The sequence below is a fragment of the Maylandia zebra genome, linkage group LG13 (assembly GCF_041146795.1).
Source record: "Maylandia zebra isolate NMK-2024a linkage group LG13, Mzebra_GT3a, whole genome shotgun sequence".
Classification (NCBI taxonomy): Eukaryota; Metazoa; Chordata; class Actinopteri; order Cichliformes; family Cichlidae; genus Maylandia; species Maylandia zebra.
Window position 1 is genome coordinate 11,586,948 of NC_135179.1, and position 17,496 is coordinate 11,604,443.

Below are 17,496 nucleotides of genomic sequence, written 5' to 3' on the forward strand. Positions count from 1 at the left end.
GGGAGCTTATTTTGTAATTATCTAATCAATTCAACGACTTGATATTTTAAACCATAAAAAGGCTTCTTGTGAGGTGCCTATATTCTTTTGACAGCACATTAATTGAAACTAACCCAGCAGCTTTTTTCAAGTTCAGATTTTGTATGCACAAAGAAAACGAAGAAGTCAAATCATAAAAAGTGTCTAAATATAAAACAGTGGTTTAAACAGTGACCTTCTTTGTTGCTACTTGAAACAGAAGTCAATCTGTGACTTGGAAAGAAAAAAAAAAAGCAGAGAAAAAGCCAATTGGAAATCATAAAGACACTTAGGCATAGATTCTCACAGGGGCCAGAAATATCTGTTTGCAATTATTAAAATAATGATTCGTTATAATAAATAATCTTCTTGAATTCTTGATTTGCTAACAGAGACTGGGTTTTGACATTCAGAGAGGTGGGTGAACTGCAGACCAGATCACGTTAAGATGAACTGCAATATCAGTTGATGACTTTTTAGTGTTTGGAAACATACTCGCTTTGGTAAGTGATTATCATTGGTTTCCCTTAGGCTGTTACTACTGAGTAAAACCACTATTCAGTATTGTTGAGAGCAACCCAGGCGCTAGCTTGCAGGGAGAAAACACTCTGCTCTCTCATGCATGTGCTACTGCTCTGACAAACATGTTTCCAGCTACAAGGAGGAAAAAATGGGGAGGACAGAGGGGAACATAACAGGCGAACAAGAAATAGGTGAACCGACAGATGGGGAGGCACTGCAAATCAGTTTGAGAGACGGCTCGATGGACGGTTACAATTCGGAAATATATAAAACATCTGCAATTTGGCAGTTCCTGGCATAAAGCATGTCTATTTATGACTGTGGTTTGTCGGGGTGGTTATTTAAGGCTGCTGAAATATTCTTTGCACTGGCGTGGAGCTAATAAATTATTGCAGTGTGTTGTATTTTGTTCTAGTGTAAATAGAACATGTTTTGCAAGTGTTATGTTACAATGCAGTCTGTCATGAAAGTGTTAAAAGTCTTTGAAGTAGAAGGGATACGGGGTCATGCTGCTACTATGGAGGATATGTTTTAAGGCATGTCCTTAGTGTAGAAGGGGTCCAGACACACGGAGAAGGCAAGAGGACTGGAGGAGACTGTACGCCCACAGAAATCTGTCCACTGAGAGAGCACCCGACCGGTACCGCCATGTCAGCCGGCCAGCTTGAACAGTTCAAAGTTGAAATGTCAGTCTTTCATTCATGGGTCAATTTCTGTTCATGGTTAACTCATGATGTATCAGCTGAGGGTCAGAGAGGGGAGTCTAAAAGTCAGATGAAGCACTTCAATTCTGGTGAGGAGATCTTTTTTTTTTATATTATGCTATAATCTTAGACTGGTATAGTCTCAGAATGGCCATTGTTCTGTCATAAACAAATAAACAAACAAAACAGTTTGAATGTTTCTACATGGATCACCAGCCGCTAGCACTCCAATCCATTTGTTTATTCACATAAACCAAACTTTATTTCTGGGCGATGGCCTCCTCTCCGCTCGGCCGGATCCGGCTGAAGCTAAGACCTCCGACTGCCGATTTACCCAAACCAATGCTGGTGTCGCGTGCTTTCTCCTCCGTGCTGGCAGAAGAAGTCTGAACCCTGGCGGAGGCTGCTGCTGAACCTCCAGACCCTGGAAGTATCTCCGGCAGTGATTCTTTGGCTGGGGGTGCCGACCCAGGGCTGGTAGCAGAGGGGGGAGTTGTTTTGGCGGCTTGGGGCTTTGTAGGGGTTGTGGGGCTGGTCAGGCTGAGGCTGGCCAAGGCATCCAGAGTCCCATCTGGGTCTACCATCACATTGATCACTATCACAGAAATAGACAGAGGGTCAGTGTGTGAAAGGCTTCATGTAAAAGCCAGTGTATATTTTCTATTGTAAAATATAGTTTTTGATCTGGTCTTGCTTTAAAAGCCACATGCACAAGTGTAGAAGAAGAAAAACATTTCAGATTTGCAGAGAATCTTTCTGACACCTCCATTTCCTACATATGTGTCCGTCCCATTTTGCAGGGTGATGAATTTTCAGCATTTGAAAGAAATCCATCATTTTTATTTCTTTTCCCTTAGTATTAAGGTGCTTCTCAACTTTTAAATACAAATAAACAGAGTTGAGATGCAGGAAAATGTCTACGACTCTGAGCGAGTTCACATTTATAATTTACCTTGAAGCTGCTTTTCGACTCTCTTCAGTTCAAGCAGAATACCAGAAATTTCCTGTGAATGGAGGGTGGAAATAAAATGATTAGGAAGTAAAACGATTGGGTTCACTTAACACTGGGAATTGTTTGTCACTCGATATGATTCAGACAGATGAATTTACGCACCTTGTTGGAAGTTTTAAGGAGTGGTACTTCACTCTCTGATCTTAGTTTACTCTCAATTTCATCCCAGTTTCTGTCCTTATCCTTAAACAAAATCCTGGAAGCAAACATTGTACAACAGGTCACGTTTGTATTCAGGATCAATGGGTTAGAGTTAGGCACTGTAGATATGTTGTTAAATGCTAATGGTACTTATATCAACAAGTATACTCACCTTATTTTTCCTGCTGTTTTGTCAATGGAGTGCCTGATCTTGGTGGACAGCTGGGAAACTGAATGGAGCAGCAGGCTGTCTAACACGGCCTGCATGCACACAGAAGAAGAAACTGACTGTTAAGCTGACTGCTGAATGCAATGCAGCTTCCAGAAATTTGGTGTCATATGTTCTTGTTTGCCTCTCACCTCCTCTCTATTCCAGGTGCGTCTTCTTAAAGCTCGAGGCTCCAAGTTGTCAGGAGCACGGGGCCGGAGCTCTGCTGGTTTACCGTTTATCTCTGGTGGCTTACTAGTTGAAATCACAGGTGGGATCTTCCTGAAGTTGAGGCTCTCATCAAACACCCGATCAACCAACTAGGCAAAGAGGGGGAGAGATGGAGCAGGGAGAGAAGAAGGATGTCAAAGTTTTGAACCGAAAGTAGAACTTCGGTGTTGTTCTACTTTAGTTTAACATAGTATGTGAGAATTCATGGGAAATGAAAGAAAAACTCTATCAGTAAAAGCTAAGCAGCTCTGAAGCTTTTTAACTGTTTAGCCAAAGAAAGTCGGTTTTTAGTCTTATAGTAGAAAAATAATAAAAAAAATACTCTCTTGGTCAAAATAAGGATAAACAAATGAAAGTGGAGTGCATGGGACTGTAATACGTGAATACCACACAGCAGGTGAGATCAAGAAGCAGCAGAGAGGCATTTTTTTTAAATGAAAGCAAAACATTAAGATGGAAGAGTGCAATGGAAACACACGCAATAAGGCAATAAGAAGAAGAAAAATGGGCACCTTTTTCATGCTGTCCTGTATATCCGGCTGCGTAGGACGTGCAGGGCCTACCTCTTCCCGAGTGTCAATGGCCGATCCTGGAGTGGTGGCAGCGGTGCTGACTGTGGTGCTGGGTGCTGTGCCGGATGAGCTGACTGAGTCAATCTCGCCGGCAACATCGTGGATTTCACGAGCCAAGATGGCCAAGTCCTTAGCCAGGTCCTGGCTGATCCTGCGCACACAGGGGAATAACCTGTTAACCATCAGACGGGGTTCTTTAGGACTCGGGATAAACAGCCACATGAACACATGAAACCTGCATACACAGAACAGCATATACAAAACCGTTAAACCATTAAAGCTCAGTTTCACTCAGTTCAGTGTGGATCAGTACCTGGCTATCTCCTCGCTGTGTGCTGTCCAGTCCCTGATGTACTCCTCTTGCTCTTTCATGCGGTGTTTGATCCCCACTCCACCTGGGCCCGTCACCCCAACTGGGCTCACAGTGGCGCCGAGTCTGGAGTTGCGGTGTGGGACGATGTGATGAGGCCGCACGTGGGGCCGTTTCGGAGAATTGCGATTGGAGCCGAACTCTTCCTCCGAGGTGGAACCGTACTCTGGTGGCAGACGTCTCCACCTGCTGCTGCTGGACACTATGATAGAAGTGCATGAGAAATGTCATCTTTCAGTCAAAAATATCAGTTATTCATAAAACAGATAAATGTGCTTGTAAAGTTGAGATGCTTTGTTTCTGAGGAAGCCAGCAGCCGATTCTGCTCTGATCTGACAAAATATGAATGTTAAGCAGAGGAGAATGGATGCTTCCTTGTTTGTTGACAAACACAGATATTTCTCAAAGGCAACGACGATAAGCTTGATTACTGAACTGCCTTGCTGGGCTTGAATAAAAAACGATGGGAGAATAAGAAGCGTTAGTGGTGCCAAGTATTTCAGGAATACTATCATTATTGCAACTTTGCTTAGTTGTTGTATGGACTGATGCAGCAATGTTTGGAGTTTAAAAAACATAATTAAAAACAACAACAAAAAAAGAAACACTAGTTGAGTTTATTGAAAAGCTCTTGGCCCATGCTGCCAACAAAAGCATCCAACAAGTTAACAAATCTTGTTAGAACCATGTTAGTGTATGTTAACCTGCTTCAAAATGCTCACACACCAGAGCCATTAATGTACTGTAACTGTGCCATGATGAGATGACACAGAGTGCTCTTCCAGTCTTCTCAGAGCGGAAGTGTCTAGATCAGGGGTGTCAAACATAAGGCCAGAGGGCTAGAATCAGCCCAGCAAAGACTCTAATTCAGGACCAAGTAAAGGAAGGCATAAACAACACCAAAGTAATTAGGTATTCGCTCAACAGTTAAATGAAAGAAAATTTCCATGTTTTTCACTATCAACTATAAAACCTTCAGGGTTTTTTACAATAGGACTAAAATAAATGGTCAAATAATGGTCAAAAAACCTTTTGCTTTAAAATTAAGAGACAGCCTGAGCAAAGACCTACCAGAACTTCTTCTGTAATTCTGCACGTCTTATAACTTAAACGCAAAGAGTCGTGCTGACAGATTTCTTTTTTTGCCACAAAGTGGACTGTACGTGGTCCGACACCCCTGCTCTACATGTAAATTCTCCACAAGGTGGAGCCAGGACCACATAATCACAGAGTTGGAGATCAAATATCAGATCTTTGGATAGAAGTGAAGCTTAATCTTTAATACATCGCTGTTAGCATTTATACCTGCTATAAAATTTTTTTGTATACTTTACAGAGCTGATACGACTGTATTGATTTGCTATCAGGAGTGACACTCGGCTGATCATATTGGAATTGAATATGATTGAATTCACTGAATCTATAAAAGCATTTAAAAAACATGGTAAACTTGTAAAAATCTAGCTACTGCATCAGCACAGTAACCAATCTAGATACAAACAAATCCTATTACCATTTGCATCACGGCAGTTTTAACCTTGTGCTAATTAATAATTACATATAATACAACATACTACTACAAAAACAGAACTAGGAAACCTCTGAAAAGGTGCACTTCAGGCTGCATGTAGCATGGGATATAGGGCCAAACTACAGATTTGACGCAGTAAGAGTATGGGTAGAGCATTCGAGTCCTCATCACAGCAGATTTTAGGTAGGAGACGTTAACAATACAAATATGCTAGAGCTGGGTCATTGTAGTTTACGTTGACATTTACTGGTGATTTACTAAGCCTTTGCATTTTTGTATGTGGCAATTTTTGCCAAAGAAGCTACTCAACGTACATACATTGTTTTCATTTAACTTTTAAATGCAAGCAGCGCCATTTTTAAAACTGAGTTGCTGCAGTAACACAGTTCAGATCCTGTGGAGCTCAACCTTCTATTCCTGTGACCCAGGTCTGACACACACTTGTACACACTAGACACACACACATACACAGTCTAGTTAGGCTCTATAGTCCTGGTACAGTACCCATTAGCTCCTCCTCTGTATCACCACCTGGAGGTTCGGGTTGAAAGCTCTCTGGATAATGAAAACCAATGCACCAAATCATCACAACACGGTGGAAATGTTTGGACACAGATGTTTACACACTGACATGTGAGGTATGCAATGATGTAGATGTAATTAGACTTTGTCATACTTTTTTATAAAGAAACTGATAATTAGGTCAAAACAAAAATAAAATGAACAGCTAAAACTAGAATTCTACTTTTTCCTTTCTCTGTGCAACTAAAAAATCTGAATCAATCAGACAACAGTGCTGGAGTAGATGTATTCACCTGTTGGTGAGCAGTACCCCGCTGTAGTGGTCTTGCTTTTGGCTTCATTCAGTTTGGACACGCTGTTGGCTCTCATTCTGGGTGTCAGCTTGTTCTCCGTGGGTGTTGATGAGCGCAAGCCCAGACGCAGAGCAGTCTCTGATGATAGCCGGGGTGAAGAGGTGGAGCTTCGGGTCACTGTACACTCAGAGTCACTGCGGGCTGAGATGGAGCCCAGACGGTTTCTTCGTGGCTGCGCCAGCAGATCCAGCCGTGACATCCCTTTCCGGCCCGATGGCGGTTTTGAGGTGGAGCTGGTGGTGGACACCTCAGAAGCCACAGACACCCTGTCTGCATCAGCTAGATCCGTGTCAGATGTGTCTCCCAGTCGAGCACGACGGAGAAGAGAAGCTCTTGTGGGTCGTGGCTGAGGCAGTGAGGCTTGCTTGCTCAAGGAGGAGGCTGTGGCTGCATGAAGAGTCCGGCTGGTTTTGGAAGAACCACTGGCAGATGTCTTTGCAGACCTATCAAGTTTGGATTGCAAGACATCATCTGAGCCGCGTCCGTGTGTTGAGTGCCCCAGAGGTCCAGAGTAGGTCTCCTGGTCTGAGGAGAGGATGTCGGAGATGGGAAAGGATGAAGTCTGGTCGTCATCAGTGAGATCTGCCGAGGGCTGCCGTGCTCTGGAGGAGGCAGAAGATGGCTGAACAGAGCGACGTGCATCAGTCCGGGTCGTTGCTTCGACTGGCCTGCTTTTAGTCTTTCTCTCCAACCGTTCACGAGCACTGGGATTTGTGATGCTGGTTTTGGAAGCTGTGCTCATATTGCTTTTCTCCCGGTGCATACTGCTGAGGGAACGCCGTTTTTGTACACTGGCTGCTGCTTTCTTATCTGCCGATTCAGCCACATGACTAGCTGTGCTGGCTGTGTCCACATCTGATTCAGGAGAGATAGAGTCAGTCCGAGGGAGGAGGGCTGAACTTGAACCCTGAGCAGTGATGCCAGCTTTACTACTTTTCTGATCTAGTTTGTTTTCATCTCTTAGTTTGGCCTCTAGGAAAGCCATGACAGCTTCAGTGTCCTTCAGGAGAGTTGCAGTATCCATGCTGCCTACAGAATCACTGCGTTCACGTCCATTGCAGCCTCTGTTTATACGTGGGATGAGCTCGGCAGGGACGCTGGCACTGGGCTTCTCAATTGTGAAACTGCCCTGGCGGACTAGAGGCTTTCCAGACTTCTCGCTTCCTTCTCCTGCTCCTCCTCCTTTCCTCTCCTCTGACTTCTTCCTCCTCTCAGTGCTTCCAGAGGTCCGGAGAGAAGCCTTAGATGGAGAGGAGGTGGAACTTTGTTTCCGTTTACTAGTCATTTCGCTGTTCTCCATGGGAGTCGGGGACTCCCCGTCTCCCTTGTTCTCTTTCTCCTGAGGTTCAGTATCCTGCTTTTCCCCAATCTCTGACCTCAGAGTCTGGGTAGCGGATTTAGCCCGGGAGTCATCCACAGGGAGCTGAGGGAGGGTCCTACGCTTACGGTCAGTCAGACTGGAGGAGGATTCGCCTCTGCTGAGGGAGGCACCAGACTCAACAGTATTAGCACCTATAAGAAAAAACAACTTAATTGTGATTCTTTTTTTTTTCTTTTGTTTGCATGAAATTAAAAAAAAAGATTTTCAGTCCTAGTTCTACTTTGAAATAATTAGCATATCAAGGTTTTAAAAATGAAAACATATTGTGTTTAAAAACTGAGTTTCCAATAGTATCTACCTCTCTCTTTGTGCAGGAAGCTGCCTGTTTCTGCTCCTGAACCCTCTGGGTCTGTTCTTGTGTGATTGGCTGCTATGCTGGCCCACTGAGAGACCCAGCTAGAATCACCAGGGAGAGCCTGGGAGGACACAACAGGGAAGAAAACAGGATTGAGAAAATTACAATAGAGCTCACTTAACTTAATGGTGGCACAAAAAATACCCAGGAGATCACAACAATTGCTATATCTAAAAGCCATTAAAGTATATAAATGATGAGAGAACTGAGTTAGACTGTAAGGATGAAGATATTTCACTACATTTTTATTTGATATTAAAAAAAATAACAGTTTGCTATATGCTCTGTGTGTTATTTAAATACATATAAATCACCCAGACAGGGGGGCATAAAAGACAGAAGAACAGACAGAAAGGCTGTCATTGCACACACACGCTGTCCCCTCCCTCTTGTAAAACTGCCTAAAGGGCCGAGCATGTCTCTCCTCATCTTAGTATGATCTAGGTCACTCGTAGGGAGGACTTGCCTACTCCTACGAACAGGCTTAGGGAGTAAGTGCCATCAGAGTTATTCTGACACACAATATGAAGCTTAGTCATGAATCTTAAGTCTGTTATATGACACTGGACTAAGAGGCTATTGTCAGTACTTTAACATGCTAATCTATAGGTGAACATAAAAAAGCTAATCAAAGACAGAAAAAGGAAGAAAAATACTATAAGGGGCATAAAAAAGTAACAAAGCAAAAACAAATAACCAGTTCAAGTTCTGTTTTCTACCTCTTTTCCACTCTGTCCTGCCTCCTTTCCTTTTCCTTCTCCTTTCAGGTCTGACAGAATCGATGAGTCTTTGTTCTGCTGCACACCAAACACCTAAAAATGTGTAAAAAAAGAAGAATACAAAAACGTTTTGCTCAAGTACAGTTAATCTTTAGACAATATGCACATTTTGTATGCAACAGAATAATGGTAGTCTTTGGAATGAAAATGAAATACCGCCATAATATATTTTATAAACATATCATTCAACAGTTCTCCTACTGAACAAAAGTGAACTAAACAGAAGTAAGTGCTGTTGAAATAAAGCATTAATTGGGTCTGGTTATTTGAGTACCATGGCGACATAAAAAATATCAGTCACACATCACACAGACACACACACACAGACACACATGCACTATTTACAAAAGAAAAGAGAGCGAAAGGCGGACAGACTGTGAGCAGTGTGCCAATTAGCGTGTCAGCTAATTACAGGAATTAGCATAACAACACTTCCAGTTTTGAATGTAATGTGCCCAGACTACCACTACCTTGAAATACACCCCACTAATTATATCACAGCTCCTCCTAAGATAACACCTGCATGCAACACTTGAAGGGACAAGTGCCACACTAAGATGTCATTTAGTAAAGTTAAAATCAGGCCTGTGTGATAACCTTGTAATTTAATAACCCACAGCAACAACCTGACTTCCTAAAAAAGGTTTATGTGCAGCCAATCCCAACTTCTGAATCGGTTAGGTGACAAATAAAAATACTGGCCATTGTTAGAGTTGCAAACTTTCCTTTCTACAACTTTCTAACCTTAGCAAGTAAAATTGTCTCTGTAAATTTAACTCACAGTCATCTCTCTAAGTGCATTTCTTGCCTATTTCCAGTATGTTTTCAGTGACCATGAAAAAGCTCTATGGCATAAGACCAGTGGCAGCAGTAGGAAATTGATGATGGTGGCACAGCCTCCCTGGAGCATTGTTTAATAAAGCAGGACAGTTCTTGATGGAGTAAGTCTCTCCAGGCAACTACAGAAGCATTAGCTTTACCAATGGGACAGAGAAGATGGGTGGTGGTCAAAAAAGGCAACAGAAAGGGGATAGCTTTGTTTTAATGTCAACAATGCCAAGTACTCTCATAGGACTCACTACCCCTAAAACTGCCAATGAAGCAGGTAATAAACAGACTATTAACCTTGCTCTGGCCTGTTTATGTTGGCTCAGTTACTTTCTGCAGTTACTGCAGAGACCTTAAATGATGCTTGTCATTCTAACTGCTACTTTTATGGTCAACGTTTGGAAACGAAAAGCAACAACACACATAATTTTTGTTTTCTTGTGACTTTGGAGGGATCAGAACATAAAACATTAAGACTCAAACAACAAAATGCAACAAATGTCCTTTAAATAACCCACATTTAAATTTACTATTGTAATTTATCGTATACTATTTACACAGCACATCTCAGGTGAAAAAAAGATTTCAATCTAGGTATTTAAGGCTTTACAGACTTACAGATTGTTTCAGTTTGTTATGTAGAGTTTAGGATTTCGTTTCTGGAAAATATGTTTTTAATCACAAACTAGTGGTGATGTTTATGGCCCAAAAATGTGGGATCCTAAATACATCTCATTTCAAGTACTGTGAAAGCTGGGGCAGAATAACAGACATGTTTCCACGCTACCTTGTCTATCATTCGCCTGGCCTCCTCTTCCTCCGGGTTCTTGTTTTCCAGTTCGATGGTGTAGGTACCTTTATCACTGTGGTCGTCTTCTGCCTCCACACCAGCTGTACTTGCACCTCTGCCCACAATTGATGTGTCCTCACTGGGGGTGGTGGGGCTACCTGTCGCCAGCCCGGTACTGGCCGAGCTCCGACCAATACTTGGGTCCTCTGACCTCTGTTTAAGAAGCACTCGGGCAGCTGTAGGGGCACCTACAGTCACTGTAGCTGGTATTGGGGCTGGGACCTTACCTGAAAGGTACACACACAGAGCACAGAAATACAGCTGTTAAAAAAAATAATGGTCACACATACATAAAATGCTTTTCAGAGGATAAATAGTGCCTTTGTGTCATTCCTTTACTTAAATAGCTAAACTCCCAGTATGTCTTATTATATTTAATGGGTATAGTTTTAAACATTTACTTTGGAAAAGACAAACAAAATCTGGTCATAGAAAGAGTGTAAAAATACATTAAATCTGAGTTTTATTACCTGAGTCTGAGGCTGTTGTGGCCGAGGTGGAAATGCTAAACACCTTGGGGTGAGAAGGAGGCTGAGGACAGAGTCCCTCTCCACCAACTCCTGCTCCCAGCAGGGGTGCGGTCTGGGAAAATGAATATGACCGGCGCTTGCGAGGATTTTCCTCATCATAGAACTCGATCATAAAAGCAGTACGAGTCCCAGTTGTTCTGGTCCCACTGACTGTTATGTTGCCCCCTCCTGTTTCTCCAGATCCTCCTGCTCCCACGTGGCTGTGTGACGCTTTTAGGCGTTCCTCTAAAGCATGGCGTCTGTTGGCAAAACGCAGCCCCAGCCCATTCTCTGAGTCGCTCTGGGTGCCATCCTCATGTTTGCTGCCTAAAGGGACAAAAAAAAAAAAGAATTATTTTAATTGACTATATTGACCGTCCACATATTCTCAAGCGAAAGATCTTACATTTACATCACAACATATATGCAGAATAATTCCACAGCAACAGGCCACAGCTTATGTAAAAAGATGCAATATAGCAATGCTGTGCATACAGCAGCATGTGCGGCATGTTCTGACAACAAGCAGTTAACACAAGAGCCAGGCACACAGAACCACATCCACCTAAAACCACATTCGTAGTCTAAATGAACTATGAACTTTCAGTTGTGACACACACATTTAACAGATAAAACAGACGCTAAATTCACAACCTACCGCATTACTCGAGTTATTCTACATTTGTATCAGTCTGGGTCAAGTCATCACGTCCACGCTAATCCAGACATGCCACCCACACCCACCACTATCCCTGCCTACTTCACTGACAGCAAGAGAGGCGAGGGGGAGGGGAGGAGGAAAGCATGGAGAGGGAAGCGAAGTAGAAGAAGGCTGGACTAGAGTGTGTGCGTATGTGTGTATGTGTGTAGAGGGGGTTCAGGCTGAACAGAGAGGAAGATTGGGGGATGTGGAAAATGAGGAGGGTGGAGGGGCAAGGAATGAAAACAGATTAAGTGTGACAAAAAGGAAAAAACAGAGACTGAAGAATGCTCAGGATACGGAATGTATTGTCATTAGAGCTAAGAGAATGTCACACAATCAAAGACCTAACCAGTCACTGGCATTTAACTAGCTGGCAGTCAGTCCATCAGGATATGGGAGAAGCGAAGGGAAGGAAACACCACAGGACTGGTGCTGCACATGATCACACACATTGTATAAACCCAAAGCTCTGTGATATAGTTAATACTTTCTCCAAAATAATACAGGCCCCAAAAGCTTGTTTTTAGGCTGTTTTTCACTTCAGACACAATGTGCAAGTAGTGCTACTGAACTGCCCTCTGTGAGAAAAGAGGACAAAGAGCCTAAAAGATGCATACATGCTGAGTGGTCTTGAATGGCTTGGCAGGTTCACTGTGCACAGACTGCTCCTTTGAATCTGTTAACTTTCTAGATTAATTTCATTGTAATCAGGACTGAGAGTCAAGTTATGGACAGTACTGAATTAAAACTGGAAAGCCGGTAAACATTAGTGGCGTATCAGGATGACACATTATTTATGTTAACAGTGACATGTGTACTTACAGAAGCTCCACATATGACACACTTTAGTTTTCTAATTACTTCTCCTACTTGAATCTATTACTTTTGTTTGTTTTGTCAAGTCTAAGAAAGTCTGTTTAAAAAATGTGAGAGCTGGAGATCTAAACAGCAATACACCTTTTGAGATAACCTCTATGCCATCCCAACACTAGGTGTCTCTGTTTTGCTTTGGTCTTGTTGTGCTTTGGTGGATAGCTGGATGAGCTACACCTGGGCCCAGTATGCCCAGCTTTAACAGCTCCCTCCTTCCTGCAGACTGACTGGCTATGCTACAGTGAACTCTTTTAATTTAATCATTTTACTTTTCATGCATGCTGCCAGCCACGCATGCATGCATTATAATGCTGACTGTCTGATATATGCAAGTTCTTTTAAGTTGATCATATTGTTTTCTACGTTTCTACATCTAGTTGTGTCTTATTCTTTGCTATACTTTTTTTTTTTTTTAAATCTGCCTTTTACAGGGCGCCAACCTTCATTCAAGTACAATATTAAATTGCAGAGCACCCCTGTAAGTACTTTTTCCACACTGGGATATCACAATGATTCTGCTGCCTAGGGCATAATTCAGAGTCTGTGGCTCATTTGTCACATTCCACCGGCCACCTCCTCAAAATGTTCCATCTTTCCAAACTGTAGTTTATTAAAGCATTTATTAAAGCATCTATTTCATTAACAAGAAGAAAAAAAAGAAAACAGTAGCTTGAAGAGATCAGCAGATAAGCAGACAACGAGAGGCAGGTCTTTCATGCTGTGTGTCCGAGACAAAGAAGCCCTTGGTAGGGCCAGAAGAGAACAGAGATGTCTGTGAGAGTCCAGTGCTCTGTCCCACTCGCCCCACTATGACTCACAGTGGAGCTGGCCTCTGCCCGCACACGCACACACACACACAAGTAAACAGACACACAGACATACAAAGCTCAGCAAGAAAGTACTTACTTTACATGTAGACACACTCACACAAGCAGGCAAGCAAACACACAACCTCAAACATACACAGAATTGTACTGTATGTAAGGATACACTGCAAGTACAACACATACAATTGAATTTAAAGTCCTGAGTATGTGATAGGCTTTAACTATTAGGGCAAATTAATTACATTTCACATGAAACACTCATCATTAATAAGAAAATGAATTTTGTGTTCTTAATAACATCTCAAATCACACGTATTTGGCAATATGCTGATAAGCGTGCAACAAAATACGGTACATTTTCATGCATACACATGGCAGTTCATATTCTAAATAACCAACAGTATAAAGATATATCATGTAGACTATTTCCTACAGTGAGAAAAGAAAGACTTACCTTGATGGTTAGAAATCAAAACCTCAGTTGCTTCTTCTCAATTTTCTTGCTGAACCTCTGCTACCCTCTCTGCCTAGAACCTCTATGACACACCCTGAGCACATCTCACAAGCCTCCTCTCACACATGCCGCACTGCTTGTCTGCAGATCAGTGCAGAGCATGATTCCAGCACACACATGCAGCAGACGCAGACCTGGCGAATTTCAGCAACACAAATGAACATGTAAGCAGCGCATGCTTCGCACACGCACTCATCAGCACTGAAACGCATGTCTCACACATGCCGCTGCAGCCTTCACACACAGACACACAGACAGATGTTCAGCACTAGTGCTTGCTATATACGTCTGAACGCTCGCCTTCCCTGCCATCATTTGCATCACTGTTACTATAACAACTAACTAAAAAAAAAGCTCCCTTCCTTTGCTGCCTCCCTTTCCGCTTCTACTGCAGTGTACACAAGTCTCTCTGTCTCTCTCTCTCTGTCTTGCTTCTCTTTGTTTAGTCACCTTGGCTGCAGTTACTGCAAATACTGCTCTCTCTCATCCTGCTTCTTCCTACCTTCCCTCTGTACCTGTCTGCAGATAGCTTTTCATCCAGCTGTCCACTTACCCTCTATCTCCTTGCTCTTCAGCCACATTTTGAAAAGACTGCAGCATCCAGCAACCCAAAACTCGTATTAAAATAATAGTCCCATAGCTGAGCCATTCTGACAGCCCATTAACATGTGTGTTGTACTAACTCCATCTAATGAATTACCTTCTCTCCCTTTCACTTCTGCTAATAGATTTCCATTTTCATCAGCTCGCATCTGCTGGTCCCTTCCCTTACACATGCCAGCACTATCATAAATTGGCCTTCATTTAATTGACTCAAGACATGTGCATGGCCTAGCCTAGCATCAAACCTAAACTCTCTTTAGAGGGAGAGAGCACAAGGCTTAACCTTGCTTGGTTTAATCAATTCTCATAAAAACCCATAGCAGCAGGAGCCAACTCAGCAGCTGGCTGCTTGCAGGTAACGGGGACAAAGAAACACAGAGAACCAAGAAATCTACAGCAATAGTATTTTTAAACCTTATCCCACACATAATACAAAAGAAGAAAAACATTTTTCTGATCATGCAATCAGGCTTTAAATGGCAGGATGTATTCTATGCATGCATGTGAGTATGAGTACTCTTTTCTGCAAACAGGAAAAAGGGGCTGAGCTATACAGCAGCAGAGGAATAGGCATGGTATTCTCTGCTAGCTGCTAATCTCCCCTGCTTGGCTACCACTGCCAACAACCTCTGGCAAAGAATCAACTCCAACTTCACATAGTATGGCAAATGACAGTGTGTTAAATATTGTACTATTACACTAAGAAAGTGAAATTAGAATGACTTTGCTGGTGAACTAACTGATAACTCACAAATAAGGATTATTGTAGGGACTAAATGGGATTCTTTTGTTAGAGGAATGAGAAATAATCAGGGAAACCAAAAAGAGGCACAACAAAACACACAAACTACAGACATACAAATAGTAAACGCAATCTACCTTTCAGTCTTTTCAGATGAACTGGCACATCGCTCTTGATGCTCTTGCTGCTCTTGCTGTCATCCTCTGTCGACTCGCTGCGCACAAGAGTGGGGTCATTCTGGGCTAGCCAATCAGCTACTTTGCTCTCAGATGCCATCATAGCAGCCTGTAGGGTACTCAAGTCCCTTCCTCCTGCGCCTCCACTTCCTGCTCCACTCTTCTTGGAGCGAGATCTGTGGTGATCGGGTGTGAACTTTGACACGTGGTCTTTAATGGTGACTTTCCCTGGAGACGTGTTGTCAAACTCTATGGTAAAGGAGGCGTGACCTTGAGCTGTGGAGCAGACATACTACTGTGTCAGTCAGTACTAAATATAAGTTTGCTAACTGAAGCACTTTTCTAAAAGAAAAAATGCATATAACCAGATTGTGTAATTATACAGTAGTGCATGGACATTTGCTAAAATGTACTCAAATAAGCCAGTGTCACTAGCAGAATAACTGCTACTTTGTCTGCACTAGATACACATTGATCTCTTATTTGTGCCATAAAAGATTTCTCAAAAGTTCAACATGAATAACATGAAGAATACAAAACATAAATACACCTGCTTTTATCAAGACATATCAAAAAGAATTAAACATATACTTCACTTTACCTGTAGTGATGTGACTGGCTGTGCCCTCAGTGTCCTTGGTAGGAATCTCATGGATGCCGTTACTGGCCATGTGACCCTCCTTGGTGGGGATCTCAAAGTAACTGGAATCATGGGCAGTGGGCGCATGAAGACCACCCTCTTTAGCTTTCTCCCCTCGATGTGCCTCTTTGCTTTCTAAGTTCAGAAAATACCAAAAGATGCATTCGAAAATAGATCAAATTTGGGTAGGCAATAAATATTTGACATCAGTGGATTAAAATAAAACCACCCAACCAACCTGTGAAAATCTTAGCCAAAATTAGATGGTGAGATTTTATTTTGGGGTTGTGTTGTGTTACCAGCTTGTGGACACAGCACAACACTGTTCCAGCTAATGTGCTTTTGCGCTGCACACATCCTTTTTAAAAGAAAAACACAAAGCTTCCGGTACCAAAAATTTTGTACGTTGCCTAAAGACTCCATATTCTCAGCTTCTATGTGGAGCACAGGAATACATTACTTAGTCGACACAGATGAATACTAGATTTAATTTTCAAAGGATATGAAAGCGAAAATATTGAAAATCAAGCCATTCAAGACACAGATCAATCCACTCAAGGTTTGTTCTTCACATCAACTTTCTGTTTCTCATTTTCACTTTCTGTCACTATAAAAAAAGAAGTAGTGCTGGCATAGCTCTTTAAAACCTGATTTCGGGGGACTTTTTTTCTCATTTGTCCGTATTAGCAAACAGACCCTCTGTGAGATCTGAATATGACAAATGATACTTGCAGAAATTAGAAGGGCCATCTGCTTCATGTTGGGGAGCAAACGTAGGAACATATGGCAATTGACAAAAAGAAACAAGAAACAGAAACTGTCTGCACAATACAAGAGTGAGCAACAGTGAACACATTTCTAATAAAATATTTATTTTAAATATATCACAGAGCTGCTTAAAGACTTAGGACAGAAAACAGGACATTCCAAAAGGTACAATCTCTTAGTTAAAAGCTGCACTTTCCACTTCACTTTACTTCCCTCAGCTCAGTTTAGTTGATTTTTTTTTAATCTTTTTGAAACTATCAGTGGCTGCCAGTGTAAGCGGCTCAGCAGTTTTGGAAAGATTTACAACACAGATTAAGACTGAGAGCAAATATGATGTACTTTAGATCAAATATGTGCAGTGATGCTTAAGATTCAATGACTATGAGAACACTGTAATACCACTGAACTAAGACAGAACACATGGTTCAACTTTCAAACAGCAGTACTACTACACTGTTCACATTTCTTCTCTGTGATCTCTTACCTTTCAGGGCCTTCTGGTGTTAAAACAAACAGTTTTAAAAAGAGACAAAACAATATAAACAGCAACAGTTATTCCTTTAAAATTCTGATGAACTCAGAAAACTTCCTCTATCCCACTCATGTAAGGAGTGAGTTAGTGTGAACATAAGTCATCTGAGAATCACTTACATTAGTCACTTCTGCAAAGTAAAGAACTCCAATAATAATTTTATTTAACCGCTAGGTTCAAACTAACTGCTGAATGTGTTCCAGGATTTCTGTTGGCCTAACAGTACAACACC

At 42.1% G+C, this 17,496-nt stretch overlaps 1 protein-coding gene across 7 annotated transcripts in view; it reads right to left on the minus strand.

Moving 5' to 3' along the window:
- Positions 1-525: 525 nt before the first annotated feature.
- The window catches only part of cep170aa (centrosomal protein 170Aa), a 38,744-nt gene continuing 21,773 nt past the window's right edge, over positions 526-17,496 (minus strand). For 3 of the 7 annotated variants that reach the window (XM_076891529.1, XM_004551411.5, XM_014409966.4), the window contains 15 exons: positions 15,926-16,099; positions 15,286-15,600; positions 10,848-11,213; positions 10,315-10,604; positions 8,640-8,732; positions 7,864-7,981; positions 6,125-7,696; positions 5,814-5,864; positions 3,722-3,980; positions 3,349-3,580; positions 2,758-2,925; positions 2,570-2,658; positions 2,359-2,452; positions 2,197-2,248; positions 526-1,839 (listed from right to left, as the gene is read on the minus strand). In XM_076891529.1, the coding sequence (XP_076747644.1) occupies positions 1,505-1,839; positions 2,197-2,248; positions 2,359-2,452; positions 2,570-2,658; positions 2,758-2,925; positions 3,349-3,580; positions 3,722-3,980; positions 5,814-5,864; positions 6,125-7,696; positions 7,864-7,981; positions 8,640-8,732; positions 10,315-10,604; positions 10,848-11,213; positions 15,286-15,600; positions 15,926-16,099 (4,208 nt within the window). In that variant the 3' untranslated portion in view covers positions 526-1,504. The remainder of the gene's footprint in view (positions 1,840-2,196; positions 2,249-2,358; positions 2,453-2,569; positions 2,659-2,757; positions 2,926-3,348; positions 3,581-3,721; positions 3,981-5,813; positions 5,865-6,124; positions 7,697-7,863; positions 7,982-8,639; positions 8,733-10,314; positions 10,605-10,847; positions 11,214-15,285; positions 15,601-15,925; positions 16,100-17,496) is intronic. The other 4 variants (XM_076891532.1, XM_076891530.1, XM_076891533.1 and 1 more) reach the window with 4 other exon arrangements.